Source organism: Ranitomeya variabilis, chromosome 4 (assembly GCF_051348905.1).
Source record: "Ranitomeya variabilis isolate aRanVar5 chromosome 4, aRanVar5.hap1, whole genome shotgun sequence".
NCBI classification, from domain to species: domain Eukaryota; kingdom Metazoa; phylum Chordata; class Amphibia; order Anura; family Dendrobatidae; genus Ranitomeya; species Ranitomeya variabilis.
The window spans coordinates 279682064-279698575 of NC_135235.1; the positions used below are offsets into that span (position 1 = coordinate 279682064).

A 16512-nucleotide genomic window follows, 5' to 3' on the forward strand; every position below is an offset into this window, starting at 1 on the left:
ACGCGTTTGATGTTACCTCCTCTAATGCCCGCATGGACCTTGTCTATGCCGCATATTCTCAGGTCATTAGGGTTACAATTATGTTTTTCCCTAAAATGCCTAGGGATAGTTTTTAAATTTTCCACTTCTTTTTCCTCCCTCGCGGCTATAATCTCCCTCACATGTTCACGTGTCCTTATGCGCAGTTCCCTGGTTGTCAGGCCTATGTAAATGAGTTCACACGTGTATTTTGCGTAATAAATTACGAATGTGCTCTTACAAGAGATATATTCCCTAATTTTAAATTCTTGTGCCCCATCAGAGGAAACAAATGATGTAGCTCTTTGGTGGTTTTTGCATGCTAGACACTCATTGCACGGAAAAAATCCAACCCTAGATGTTTTAATTCCAAATATCCCGGGAGATTTTGCCACATAGTGGCTTTTTACCAATATATCGCGAAGATTTTTACTCCGTCTAGCCATCATCAGTGGTCTTACCGGAAGGTGCTGATTGAGGGTAGGGTCCGTTGTCAGGATCCCCCAGTGTTTTGATAGGATAGATCTAATATCCTCCCAATTTGAGTTAAAAGTAGAGATAAACCTCGTCACTCCTTGTTGATCTGTTTTCCCACTCCTATCTCTGGATGCATGGTGGCAATTATCCTGGGATAGCAGTGAGGTCCTATCAGCGTCTGCTGTATCCACGCTCCCTGAATCTCTCCCCAAGGTCCAACGCTTGGCGCTCCTAGGTTGGTACCGCTTCATAGACGACATCTTTTTTATTTGGGAAGGGTCGGTATCTGATTTGGATTTATTTGTTTCTGGGTTGAACCGCAACGACTACAACATCAGACTCACATACACATGTCATCACACTGAAATCTCCTTTTTAGATCTTAGGATACAGGTGCAGCCTGATGGTTGTCTTGGTATGGATGTATATCGCAAGGAGACATCCGTAAACGCCTTATTGCATGCATCTTCTGCACATGCTGGGTCAACCATCAGGGCTGTACCTGTAGGACAATTTTTACGCATGAGGAGAATATGCACTTCTGATGAGGGTTTTGAGCGCCAAGCGTTGGACCTTGGGGAGAGATTCAGGGAGCGTGGATACAGCAGACGCTGTATCAAAAAAGGTTACAAAAGAGCTAAACACACTGATAGGACCTCACTGCTATCCCAGGATAATTGCCACCATGCATCCAGAGATAGGAGTGGGAAAACAGATCAACAAGGAGTGACGAGGTTTATCTCTACTTTTAACTCAAATTGGGAGGATATTAGATCTATCCTATCAAAACACTGGGGGATCCTGACAACGGACCCTACCCTCAATCAGCACCTTCCGGTAAGACCACTGATGACGGCTAGACGGAGTAAAAATCTTCGCGATATATTGGTAAAAAGCCACTATGTGGCAAAATCTCCCGGGATATTTGGAATTAAAACATCTAGGGTTGGATTTTTTCCGTGCAATGAGTGTCTAGCATGCAAAAACCACCAAAGAGCTACATCATTTGTTTCCTCTGATGGGGCACAAGAATTTAAAATTAGGGAATATATCTCTTGTAAGAGCACATTCGTAATTTATTACGCAAAATGCACGTGTGAACTCATTTACATAGGCCTGACAACCAGGGAACTGCGCATAAGGACACGTGAACATGTGAGGGAGATTATAGCCGCGAGGGAGGAAAAAGAAGTGGAAAATTTAAAAACTATCCCTAGGCATTTTAGGGAAAAACATAATTGTAACCCTAATGACCTGAGAATATGCGGCATAGACAAGGTCCATGCGGGCATTAGAGGAGGTAACATCAAACGCGTCCTTTTTCAGCGTGAATGCAGGTGGATCTCTGTCCTCAATACATTGGTCCCTTATGGACTAAACGAGCAGATTAGTTTTGCCCCTTTTCTATAATATTACTGGGTATATCTTGATTTAGGTCCCACCAGTATGTGTTTGTGTGTCCTTTTATATTTTTATTCTAATTATGTTTTTAATTATTTGTATTCTAGTTCATCATAACGGGACGTGTCTATTGAATTACGGATACTTGAGCACCTGATAGGTCTACTAAAACGGGAGCTATCTTCTTACTTCCTACACTGTGGTGTACCTCACTGAAGTTTATGGACTCCCTAATTATGCACTATATAAAAAAATTTGTTTAATATACTGACACATAGTATTGTATTTTAGGTTTTGTTTGGTATGTATTAATTTTGTTTTTATAATGGTGTTCAAAATATGCCTTTATGCACTTTATACAATTTTATCATATACTGCTTGTAGTGGCGGAGGTATATGAGATCGCACAACATGAGGCACTTATTGCACATTGTCACCTTACTATTCATGCACACTGCCGTAGTATATAAGCTGCTCCCGGTTAGTTCTTACAAGCGCTGGACCCTGTGCGCATGACCGTGACGTCGGCGTGACGGTGCGTCGCAGCCGGCGTCCATTGGGCTGTGTGTCTGTGTCAGGGTTGCCATGGTTATGGCTCCCTGGCCTCTCGCCTGTCCCGGAGTGCCCGCTGTGACGCTAGTTCCGGCGCTGACGTCACGTGCGCATGCGCCGCATATGGAGTCCCATTATGATTAGTCTCAGGTGCTGAAGACCTATAAATCCTAAATTGTTGGACACACATAGTACGGCCCCCGGAAGAAGCCTACGCGAAACACGTGTAGGGGCTGCCATACTCCACACACACACCACGGCTCACATGGGTAAGGTGCAGTCATCGACTGTTTGTTTATGGTTACTCTGAACGAATCCTTTATATGGTTGAGAGTGTTATTACTTAACTATACCACTATTAATGCTCCTACTAAAATAGTGAACCTGCACCCTTCAGCTGTACAATTTTGGTGATGTGTGGGGTAGTTTGTTACCCGTACCTTTGTTATACTGTGATTTTATCTTTTGTTAAGTCAGGTTTGATAGCCTAAACACTTGTTGTTATCAAAATAAACATTTACCTTTTATCAAAACTATAAGTGACAGCAGTTGGACTCCTTTTTCCGTATGTTGATATATGTGGGCAGTACTATATACTACATGGCTGCTATATACTACGTGGGCAGTACTATATACTACATGGCTGCTATATACTACGTGGGCAGTGTTAGATACTGCGTGGGCACTGCTATATACTACATGGCTGCTATATACTACGTGGCCAGTGTTACATACTATGTGGCCTGTGTTTTGTACTGCATGGGCTGTGCTATATATTGCGTGGCCTGTGTTATATACTACGTCGCCTGAGTTATATACTACGTGGCTGCTATATACTGCGTGGCCTGTGTTATATAGTACGTGGGCTGGGTTATATACTGTTTGGGCTGTGTTATATATTGCGTGGCCTGTATTAACGCATCGGTTACTCTACAATATGTATGTATGTATATAGCACATACTATATAGCACAGGCCACGTACTATCTGTCTGCTATATACTACATGGCTCCTATATACTATGTGGCCTGTGCTATATACTATGTGGCTGCTATATACATGCTTATTTGCATTGATTGTTCAAGAATTTCTGGACAGTTGGCAAACCTAGCGAGTGGTCGCACCAGAGAAAACAAAGGGCTGTGAGTGCATGCGCTCTGTCAATCCCGCATTGAGCTCTCTCTTCAGAAAGAACTCGCTTCGGGCAAGGCAGTGCTGTCAATCAACATAGAGGGAGGCAAAATCTGGGGTAGGAATGGTTCACTGAGCGGCTTGGCAGCACCAAGGACCTTAATTAGTGTACTAGATTAAAGAGGATTTTCAGTAGAATTGACAGACAGTTTACAGTACAATGTTTTTTTTATAGGCAAGTCCCCTACATAGCTACACATGTTTTGGGACTAACAAACACCCTATAAGGGGAATGTCAGTAATCCAAATGCTATGCAGAATATGGTGTCCATTCAGGATGCATAAGGCTAATTTTTTCATATCCATCATCTCTACGAATCCTAGATTTTGGCAGCATATGCAGCACAGTACAATGACCCCTCGAACTCTTGTCTACCTGCTCAGTTGTTTTTACAGTGATCTTCAGCATTTCAATTTTCATGATCCGTTGGAAAAAAACAATGGGGAAAAATCACATTCCCAGTTGCCTATATTTCTTCAGCCTACATTAAACTCAGTTCTGAGCGATTTGGTACTAACACCTAAACCCCCTAAACCCAGCGAGATTTTCATTCTATGCTTAGCCAATCAAACCTTACAAACAGTCATTTCTATTCCAAAGTCTATGAAGACAATGCGAAGGAGCGTCAGCATTTTGGATACAATGTGCTATTTATGTAATGCCTGCGGTTTGCTTGATAAGTAATAATGGCTTTGGTGGCCATTAGACTGGCATTGGATTAAAAACCTGAAGGATGTAATGACATGTATGCTATTTAGATAAGCTGTACGGTGGTCACCACTCAGCTATCTCCTCGCCTGCAGCTCTTGTCATTTTTTCAACCTGGCTCATTATGCCTGTCATGCTGCCAAACTGACAGACTCTTGGCTTCCATTACATAACTGACAAGTGGCTGCCCGTAGGGTGGATATGACCCACAAGGCTTTGCTGGACATCGCAGCGGGACGCTTCTGCGTTTATATCACTCCCTTGTGTTCTCTTTAATGTTCAGACAAGGAGCAACAAAGAAGCCCTGTCTTGATACAACACAATGCCGAATATGATGGGGTCCCCTTATGCTATTGACGGGGTTGGAGTTGGTGAACGCCCCCATGCAGTCATCCATCACACCTAAGCCGACTCTTCATTTTGTAATTTAGTATCATGCCTTCAGCTTTGTGCTTGGATCAATCCTTGCCTCAGGCTCTCACAACCCAGTGGGAATCACAGGTTCTGCAAATCTATTCCAAAATGGTTTGCTCTGTCCAACAATCGCTCTTTACCGTGAAATTTAAACACTTCGTCTCCTGACTCTGTAATGGATAATTTACCGAATGAACATGTGACTGTTTTATTATCAGAAGATAAAGTACTACAACTCTACATTTGCAAATGCTATAAACACTTGAACATGGAAAAAAAACATGAATAAAAAAAATACAAAGGAAACAAACATGAAAAATACCGACATCAGAAGCTGTGTAGTTGGAGGAATAATACAGAATGCTATATGCAATCTGAGTTAGGAAGAGGTTGCGTAGGACCACATAGTTTTCTAATTTTCTATTATAGTTCCTCATAGCAATGAGGTTACATGGAGCCTTATAACAATAAGAAGTCCAGACCTCATTCTCAGTCAACTGGTGATAAGAGATGTCATCAGGGCCCTTCTCTATGAATTGACCTCCAAGGCTACACCAACATTAGGTATGATGTATACAATGGGTGGACACAGACGGCTGAAGGCCCCCGAGTAAGAACAGTACGTGGACCTGGACCCCCTGCTCTCCAATCACTTATACTTATTGGTAGAGTTGGTGTTCATTGACTTGCCCCACCCAGTCCATCGGCCATGTCAGTAATTTATGGCCACTGGACAGAAGCCCTGAGAACTGCTGTTTCCTGATGGCATCTGTTAAGATACAAACTTGGAGGGAAAGTGGATATGAATCCGCGCTGCCATAGGTGCATTATACGATGAGAGACCAAAATAGTATTGTTGTGGTTTTTATTTGTCAACGCGTTTCGAGGTGTTCATACCTCTGCATCAGGTGAAGGCTGATGAATAGGTATGAACACCAGGAAATGCGTTGACAAATAGAAACCACAACCATACTATTTTGGTCTCTCATCGTATATTGCACCTCTGGCAGAGTGGATTCATATCCACTTTCCCTCCAAGTTTGTATCTTAGCGCATTGGTGGATGTGCAGAAGCCTATTGCAACAAGATAACACAGGGGTTGTGACTGTCATCAAGTGAGCAAATCCTGTTTTCACTTTTCCCCTGTAAAATGGATAAGACCCTGCACTCATTCCAGCTTTTACATTATTCGTGATGGCATCTGTGACTTTTCTTTTGATTAGCCGGCAGCCTGGGATGATGCACATGTGATGTCATGTCAGGCCGGCTAATCAAAAGTAGAGCCACAGTTGCTGTCAGATAAGAAGTGCTTCTTCCGCGCCTATCCTTGCGGACATAGATTTCTGATGTGGCAGACATCAATTCTCGCCAACTCTGCTCATTAGCTCATCTGAGAAACAGCGGGTATCGTAATCCTAAGGCTGTGTACCCACATTGCGTTTTATGCGTTCCTGCCGCATTTTTGCCTGGGATGACGTTGCGGTCACTCGACCGTGATGTCACAAAGGTCCTTCGCGCAAAGCATCCCTGGGAACGGAAAGTATCGGGAGCGCCGCTGAGAAGATCGGGGCCGTCGGAAGGTGAGAATAACCTTTTTTTTTTATTATTATTTTTAACATTTAACATCTTTTACTATTGATGCGGCATAGGCAGTAAAAAGTTGGTCACACTTGTCAAGCACTATGCTTGACACGTGTGACCAACCTGTCACTTTTCCAAGCGATGCTTCAAATCGTTTGGAAAATGCAAGCATTCTGCAAGCTAAAAATGCTTGCAAAACGCTTGTGAATTCCGCGTGCGTTTTACCCGTGGCAGGGAGTTGCGGAAATGCTGCAGACATTTCCGCAGCATTTCTGCAACGTGGGCACATAGCCTTAAAGCTACTAGGGTAGCATTGGACCCCATTATCTTTGTGCAGATGCACAGGTTGTATATATGTCATACAGACACAGTTATTAGTGATGGGGGAATGTGCTCAGTTAAGGTGCTCTAAAAATATGTTCATCTCCCCATGTCTGTATGTCTCGCGGCTGTTCAACAGCAGCAACACATGCAGGGATTATCTAACAAACAGGAAATCTGCTCTCACCTCTGCTCAACAGGCCTATTTCACAACCCTCATATCTTCCCTATCCTACAACCCCAAACACTTATTCAAAAACTTTAACTCCCTCCTCCCCCCACTGCCCCCTCCAACCTCCCTCATCTCTGCTGAGGACTTTGCCACACACTTTAAAAATAAGATCGACCAAATGAGGCAGGTCTTCATTGTTCAACCACCACAACCCCTTTGTATACCAGACCAATGCCCAAACTCTATAACCTCCCTATCCAACATCACTGAAGGGGGCTTAATTGTCTCCTCTCCAAATCGCACCTCACCACCTGTGCGCTAGACCTCATCCCACCTCCTCCCCAACCTCAACACCACTCTTATTCCATCCCTAACCCACCTTTTCAACCTATCACTAACTTCTGGCACCTTTCCTTCTGCTTTCAAACATGCCACAATCACGCCTATCCTTAAAAAGCCAACCCTCGATCCAACAGCTATGTCCAGCTATCGCCCAATATCGCTGCTCCCATTCGCTTCCAAACTCCTGGAGCAGCATGTCCACGCTGAACTTTCCTCCCACCTCTCATCTAACTTGCTCTTTGACAATCTACAATCTGGTTTCCGCCCCCATCACTCAACTGAGACAGCCCTGACCAAAATCACCAACGACCTACTTACAGCCAAAGCTAACGGACAATACTCTGTACGCCTCCTTCTAGACCTGTCCTTTGCTTTCGACACAGTTGACCACTGCCTCCTACTACAGATCCTCTCCTCCTTTGGCATCAAAGACCTCACCCTATCCTGGATCGTCTCATACCTTTCCAACCGCACATTCAGCGTCTCTCACACTACCTCCTCATCCCACCCTCTCTCTGTTGGAGTCCCCCAAGGCTCTGTTCTAGGACCCCTACTCTTCTCAATCTATACACTTGGCCTGGGACAACTCATAAAGTCTCATGGATTCCAGTACCACCTTTATGCTGAGGACACTCAGATCTACCTTTCTGGCCCAGACATCTCCTCTCTGCTGTCCATAATCCCGGAGTGTCTATCAGCCATATCCTCCTTCATCTCCTCTCGCTTCCTAAAACTCAATGTGGACAAATCTGAACTCATCATCTTTCCTCCATCTCATAGATCTTCCTTACCTGACCTATCTATCGCAATTAACGACATCCGACTATCAACCACATTTGGATCCTTCAGGCGGAACCAGAAAACCCACCTCTTCAGGAAAGCCTACAGCCTGCACTGACCCCACTGCCTCCTCACCACTACTGAAGCTACTGCCTCACCATCACTGGAGCTCCTGCAACCCTCAACCTATTGTCTGTAATTTGTTTGTAACCCCTCCTCATGCACAGCACCATGGAATCAATGGTGCTATATAAATTAATAATAATAATGTGTTGCGGCTGTCCAACAGTCTTGAAACATGAGGTCGCGGGGATTTGAACATATTTTTCAAGCATGCCGAAGTCACTCGGTTAGCACATGAGCATGCTCGGACAATGCTTTATCCGAGCATGTTCGCTTAACACTTTTGTACCGATGCCCTATGTCTTTGCTGCAGATTTATGTTAGGTATTGCATATGCCGCGTCCTGGAAGCGGAAGGGTCACAAGTTGGAAATCTCTCCCCCAGCTAAAGAGAGTAAATCTAGTAAAAATCACAGTAATGCCCTGCAATTATCAGCTTTGATGCCTTAGCCGAAACCCTTTGTGCTGCTGCTAACATTAGTTTTTACCCTCTCCTTCAAATATCCATGATTTTCTTAACATATTTCGCGCTATTCTTATAGATTTAGCTTTTTACATTGTAATAAATTAATACTGAATCTAGAATTTTTCAGCCTAATTCCTTCCAATGTTGCAACGATATTATCGTTTCTGGGTTGCACTCACGTGTACAGCCGCTTTTCTTATCCGTCACAATTCCTCGGAAATTCCAGAAGCCGGGCTCGCATCGGTCGCACTTCAGCCCACCTACTCCAGGTTTACAGGAGCACTGGCCGGTGGTGGGATCACAAGTGCCCCCGTAGGAACCGTGCACGTTACACTGGCAGCTGCCTGGAGGAAAAAGCAGAATGAATCTGTGTCAATGACCTGTAAGACGTTCGTGTCATTTTAATTATCCGTTTCACTGCCAAACTGGAACTCCAGCTGGCAGCCAAAGGTAAGAAGACACAAAGTTATGCTCTATGTAGTGAGACATTAAATCTTTTAAGTAGTTCCATATGGCATACTCCGCTGCCAGTGTGTCATTGTGTGCGGCCATGCGAGGGACGGTAATAAAAAGGGCACGAGTCCCTGCAGTGAAGAACGTCCTAGGACGCCATATCGGGGATATATTCGAGCGACGTTATTTAACCTTGTCCGTTCACGGCGAGAGATTTATGGTTACAATCCAGTCCTCTTTTATTATAGTTTGGAACGATCACTTATCATGACTGTTTGCGCTGCACCCCACGGTGTTAAATACCGGGTGAGTCGCATGAGGCAAAGACGTCAACTCGTGGCAATAACAGACCATGATTCCGCCTCTTCTTTCTATTTAGTTATTCTGGTTATTTATCACAGTAAGTGATTAAGTAAATGAGCAAATATTTCCCCAGGACCAGTCAAGCCGCCAGCGAAGACTCGAAATGTTATCACCTACGTGCAAAATGATGACTTATTTGCAAAAAACGCTGCCCGTGATTCATAGCAGGATCTAAGCCCTTGCCATTGACAATAAATGGTTAATCAGTTGGAGGCTACGCTGACGACACAGTGAGCAATATGTCACCGTGTATTTTCCTGCATTTAGATCACTACTATTAATAACCCTCGCACGGTAACATAGCAGGTGACAACATGGGGCGAGAACAGCTGGCACGGGATGCAGCCATTTCCATCTGTAGAGGTGCGGAGAAAAAAAAAAAAGAATGAAAGATGGCAAGATGAATTCCTAGGATTCGCCGTGACTTTGGAACGAGTGAATTAATCTTCAGGCGACTTCTAGAAACATCTCGTGTGGAGTGGGTTTGGGTCTCCGTTCACAGCCGGCAAAAGTGCACCGACGCTAAGAATATGGAGCGGTAGATGGATTAAGCTTGCCATATTGCCCTCTCTTTCCAAATGCAGGGATAACGGAGATAGCAGCTGTCTGAAGCCCAAACTAACAGGTGCTAGGTGCACTGGCTGACATTTCCAGAAAGCTACTGGGGGCGAGGGTTGTGAGGGATGGAACATTTCTTGCATTATATAGTGGATTTTCTCCACGCAGGAACATGGCCCCTAAAACCGAATGTGCACAGGCGCCTCCGTGTGTGATTTCAGCAGACGGGAACTTTGGTATATTTATAGAAATAATGAAGATCTCACACTTTGCAATGTATCCAGGGAGCACAGATCTAGGGTGCTGCTTCATCCAGCCGAATTCTCACATCTAAGGGCTGCCCTATCGCCTCGCATGTGATACAGACGGCGCACAGTGGAAATTATTTCTGAGAGGTCGACGTTTTGGAGAGATTTGAAACGAACACGTCAATGTTTTTGTTCGTCTTATTCACTTTGTCAGATATAGCAGGGCATACGCAATGTGAGCCCCATAGTCACTGATCGCTCTGCCAAATGTCACCTTTTTTTTTTATTATTAAAGGATTCCCATCTTCACAAATGGGTATTGTTGGATAATGCTTGTAAATAAAAACATTTTTTGCAATTTACTACTTATTAAATTTTTATCTGTTAAAATATTAATATGTTTCTTTTGTTCATATTTTGTAGCTTTGGAGATCGACCACCCAAGATAGACAGAAGAACATGTGTAGAACTTACAAGTAACGATGAGCGAATGTGCTTGGATAAGGTGTTATCCGAGCACACTTGTGCCCTAATCTTTTCGGTGTGTTCGAGTCCCCGCAGCTGCATGTCTCGCGGCTGTTCAACAATCGCAACACATGCAAGGAATGCCTGCTTGTTAGGCCGGTTTCACACGTCAGTGGCTCCGGTACGTGAGGTGACAGTTTCCTCACGTACCGGAGACACTGACACACGTAGACCCATAAAAATCAATGCACCTGTTCAGATGTCATTGATTTTTTGCGGACCGTGTCTCCGTGTGCCAAACACGGAGACATGTCAGTGTTCGTGGGAGCGCACGGATTACACGGACCCAATAGAGTCAATGGGTCCGTGTAAAACACGGACCTCACACGGACGTTCTCCGTCTGGGGTCCGTGTGCGTGCAGGAGACAGTGCTACAGTAAGCGCTGTCCCCCCCACATGGTGCTGAAGTCGCGATTCATATGTTCCCTGCAGCAGCGTTTGCTGCAGAGAAAATATGAATAATAGTGTTTAAAATAAAGATCTATGTGTCCGCCGCCCCCCCACCCCCTGTGCGCCCCCCCGCTGTCCTGAAAATACTCACCCGCTCCCACGTTGGCTGTCACTCCTTCCTCTCTGCCCCGCGCCTCCTACTGTATGCGGTCACGTGGGGCCGCTCATTTACAATCATGAATAGTCGGCTCCGCCCCTATGGGAGGTGGAGCCACATATTCATGACTGTAAATGATCGGCCCCACGTGACCGCATACACTAGAAGCCGCGGCCAGACCAGGAAGCAGCGAGGGAGGCGGGTAAGTATTTTCAGAACAGCGGGAGGGCGCCCAGGGGGTGGGGAGGCGCACAGGGGGTGGGGGGGCGGCGGACACATAGATCTTTATTTTAAACACTGTTATTCATATTTTCTCTGCAGCAAATGCTGCTGCAGGGAACATATGAATCGCAGCTTCAGCACGATGCAGGGTACCACACGCGTGGGTACCACACGCTCCGTGTGGTACCCACTCGCCATACGGGCGGCACACGTGTGCCGCACGTATGGCCTACGTGAGTTCCCAGGCACACGGACACGGATAACTCCGGTACCGATTTATTCCGGTACCAGAATTATCTGGACGTGTGGGACAGCCCTTAGGCAATCCCTGCATGTGTTGTGGCTGTCGTACAGCTGCGAGACATGCAGCCGTTGCAACTTGAGCATTTTTTTTTTAGCACAACGAAAATACTCATTTAGGGCATGAGAAGGCTCGGAGAACACCTTATCCAAGCACACGCACTCATCACTACTTACAAGGTTTTTTCTTTCAAGCTTCTAAGTTTTGCAGCTAGCCAAGATGGCTGGCATGCGCTGTTATCTCCTAATCCTGGCCTGCTGTAGTGTAGTGCTTACAGTAGTGGTCGGTCTCCTAGGCAACAAACTCTAAATAAAAGAAACGTGTTAATATCACGAGAACAACTACAAACTTTAATAAACAGTAAACTGCAAAAGCGCTCGCTTTTTTTTTAAAGCACAATCCAATAATATCCATCTTTGAAGGTGGGAGTAAACCTTTAATGCAAGCCATAAGTTCAATATCTTATGCAGAAATGCATTTTTTACAGTTGAGCTCTAAATCCCCTTCTCTTCCTTAAAAAAGTCAAAGAACTAAATGATAAAAATCTAGATGCATCATGCCATCATTAGGGGGAGCTAACAGCATATATACTTTCAGAACTACACTGTGTGCAGAATTATTAGGCAAGTTGTATTTTAGAGGATTTTTTTATCGATCAACAACTATGTTCTCAATCAACCCAAAAGACTCAATAAATATCAAAGCTTAATATTTTTGGAAGTTGGAGTAGGGTTTTTTTTGTGATTTGGCTATCTTAGGAGGATATCTGTTTGTGCAGGTAACTATTACTGTGCAGAATTATTAGGCAACTTAATAAAAACCAAATATATTCCCATCTCACTTGTTTATTTTCACCAGGTAAACCAATATACCTGCACAAAATTTAGAAATAAACATCTCTGACATGCAAAAACAACCCCCCCAAAATTAGTGACCAATATAGCCACCTTTCTTTATGATGACACTCAACAGCCTTCCATCCATAGATTCTGTCAGTTGCTTGATCTGTTTATGATCAACATCACGTGCAGCAGCCACCACAGCCTCCCAGACACTGCTCCGAGAGGTGGCCTGTTTTCCCTCCCTGTAGATCTCACATTTTATGAGGGACCCCAGGTTCTCTATGGGGTTCAGATCAGGTGAACAAGGGGACCATGTCATTATTCTTTCTTCTTTGAGACCTTTACTGGCCAGCCACGCTGTGGAGTAGTTGGAGGAATGTGATGGAGCATTGTCTTGCATGAAAATCATGTTTTTCTTGAACGATACCGACTTCTTCCTGTACCGCTGCTTGAAGAAGTTGTCTTCCAGAAACTGGCAGTAGGTCTGGGAGTTGAGCTTCACGCTATCCTCAACCCGAAAGGTCCCACAAGTTCATCTTTGATGATACCAGCCCATACCAGTACCCCACCTCCACCTTGCTGGCGTCTGAGTCGGAGTGGAGCTCTCTGCCCTTTACTGATCCAGCCTCTGGCCCATCAAGAGTCACTCTCATTTCATCAGTCCATAAAACCTTTGAAAAGTCAGTCTTAAGATATTTTTTGGCCCAGTCTATATGTTTTATCTTATGTTTCTTGTTCAAAGGTGGTCGTTTTTCAGCCTTCCTTACCTTGGCCATGTCCCTGAGTATTGCACACCTTGTGCTTTTTGTTACTCCAGTAACATTGCAGCTCTGAAATATGGCAAAACTGGTAGCAAATGGCATCTTGGCAGCTTCACGCTTGATTTTCCTCAATTCATGGGCAGTTATTTTGCGCCTTTTTTTCATAACACGCTTCTTGCTACCCTGTTGGCTATTTGCCATGAAACGCTTGATTGTTCAGTGATCACGCTTCAAAAGTTTGACAATTTCAAGACTGCTGCATCCCTCTGAAAGACGTCTCACAATTTTGGACTTTTCAAAGCTCGTCAAATCTCTCTTCTGACCTATTTTGCCAAAGGAAAGGAAGTTGCCTAATAATTAAGCACACCTTATATAGGGTTTTGATGTCATTAGACAACACCCCTCCTCATTACAGAGATGCACATCACCTGATTTACTTAATTGGCAGTTGGCTCTCAAGCCTGAACAGCTTTAAGTAGGAAAACATGTATAAAAAAGTATCATATGATCAAAATACAACTTGCCTAATAATTCTGCACACAGTATAGTAAAGAACTCCACGGATTCTGGAAGAAGATGAAGTCCTCCTCCTCTTCTCAAGTCTCAAGGAGTCACATGGTCTTTCTCTTTGATAGCCCTTATCGCAACTTTCTGAACACCATATTTTTTTTTAATATTAAGAGAGGAGACATGCTTTAACAGGAATCTGTCAGCATAAAATGACTGTTCAAACCAACCACAGGCTCTTGGTGCACCTATGGCTTGGCCAAACAGTTCGGTGAACCTTCCCACCTACTTGTTTCCCATCTATCTCCCCCAATTGTTTGTTTGACAGTTCTGGCTTTAAAGATGCCAGATATAGAAAGGTGCACTGAATTGTTTGGCCACACGAAGGGTGCACAAAACACCAGAGTGTGGTCTGAACAGTCATTTTTTGCTCACAGACTCCTCTATACACCAGTCCTTGTATGAAAGTGAATGATGATCGGTAGGAAAGCAGTGATCCTGGACTGAACAGATCTGGGATAGGGATGTAACTTCTGAGCTTGGGTTGAGGGCCTATTACAGGGAGCAGCTCCCTTGTTGGAGAGCATTAGAGTCAACTGTCTGCTTACTTTTGGGTCAGGAGCTGTTTAGACGGGGAATCTGAGCAGTCACTTCCACCACAACCTTCCAGCCCCTATCCCTTCCCTTTGTTCTTGTGCTACTGGTCGTCCTCAATGATCAGTTGGATGAAACTCACTTGGAGATTCACCAAAAGCCTCGTGAAGCTGAAGGATCAGTGATCAGTCTGAGCGCCTACAAGGCAAGTGCTGGCAACTTGCAGCTTTTGTCTCCCTGGCTTTTGTAAAGAGACATTACATCTAAAGTGCAACCTCCATGTTCTGTGCTGTTCATAACTGCAAAATATTCTACAACGGGATATCTGGCAGTGAAGCTGGTCATAAGTGTTGGTACTGGGCAAAGTTCTCATGATTACGCATTAAAATGGTTGATGGAAATGTGTTAACGTGTGGTTTCACAGTTCTATCGTCTTCAATACTATTTTTTCATGGCAACAACATATGCCATTGACGTTCTGCTTCAGATCTTTCCACTTCAACGTATTCCTGTATTTGCTTAACTTTAGAGTCCATATTTATAGGACACAAAGGTGACAGTCCTTTTAGTGGCTGCAATAGAATCAGTTTATTCTGGCCCTTGGGCAACACAGTCCCATAGGGCCCCTCTTCACATTAGATTTTTTCCTCCTAGCCTGCCAAAAACTATCATTTTATTTTTCAGACAGTAGAATCGTATGAAGGCTTTATTGTTGAGCTGCAGTTCTTATCAGAAACATTTTCTTGTTCTCGTTTTATTCCTTATTTTTGGCAAGTGACCAAAACCAGCAATTCTACTATCACTTTTTTTTCGTGTTTATTTCGGTGCTCACAGCATATTATGATATTTTTCTTCGTTCAGTTAATTATACATGCAACCATTCCAAATATGTAAATTTTTCTATTTTTATTTTATTTATGTTTGCTTGAAAACAGGGTGCAAAATGATCTTTTGAAGATTTAAAAAAATTGTTATAATTTTTATTGGCACTTGATCCAAATCCTGGGAAATTGTACTATATTGTAAAATGACCAATTTGCTATGAAGCCTAACCACAGGTGTACAAACATGCAGACACAGGGGCATTTAGTAGTCTTCACGGCTACTCTGACAATGCCATGGGCACCCTGCATTTGTGCTGCAGGTAGCTGATGTGATAAAAAAGGACATCTTCCCCCATTTCCAACCTCTTAAACGCCACTGTCAAGATTGACCGAGGTATCTAAGAAGTTAAACTGGCTGCTGTGATGAGGACTAGCAATTTGACCCACATGCTGGCTTGTATAATGCACCAACAAAACTCACAAAACTTAAAAAAAAAAAAAAAATGGTCTGCACTCAAAAAAAGAGAAGTACTGGGTGAGGAGTAGGCTGTTAACCCAATTAATGCATGTAAGGCTACATTCACATTTGCGTTGTCGACGCAACGCACAACGCATGTCAAACGCATACACAACGCAGCGTTTTTTGATGCATGCGTTGTCCTATACAATTGAAGATCCAAAACGCCCCCCAAAAAATACATTTAGTCAAAAGGCGCATGCGTCAAAAAACACGGCTCAACGCAGGCCCTATGCGTTTTTCATAGACACTAATGTGTTCTTTGGCGCATTTACGACGCAGGTGCGTTGCATGCGTTTTTCTTCGCAAATCTGACGCATCAAAACTGCAACCTGTAGCGTCGTCCGCGCCCTGTCTGGCGCGCAAAAAAAAGCATGCGTCATACAACGCATGACAACGCATACCGGCGCATGTCCATGCGCCCCCCCATGTTAAAGATAGGGGCGCATGACGCATGCATCGGTATGCGTCGACGACGCTGCGCCCAACAACGCAAATGTGAACGTAGCCTAAAAGATATCCACCACACTCTCAAAGGCATCAATTGTGAGGTGGTTATGGTCAATAATGTATATTCATAGATGTGAGATAAATCCAATCCAATAGAACAGAAGTGACACTTTAATATAAGATGTTTCGCCCCATCCCAGGTCTTTGTCAGGAGTCGCTGAGTCTGAACATAATAGCTCTTTGTATGTTATAGTG

General features: G+C 44.1%; 1 protein-coding gene across 16 annotated transcripts in view; it reads right to left on the reverse strand.

Moving 5' to 3' along the window:
- Nucleotides 1–16512, reverse strand: part of AGRN (agrin) — a 487688-nt gene that overhangs the window by 97698 nt on the left and 373478 nt on the right. For all 16 annotated transcript variants that reach the window (XR_013213195.1, XR_013213196.1, XM_077250009.1 and 13 more), the window contains one exon: nt 8725–8889. Coding sequence is in view for 14 of the 16 variants with exons in the window: in XM_077250009.1 (XP_077106124.1) it covers nt 8725–8889 (165 nt within the window). In the remaining 2 variants the exon portion in view is untranslated. The remainder of the gene's footprint in view (nt 1–8724; nt 8890–16512) is intronic.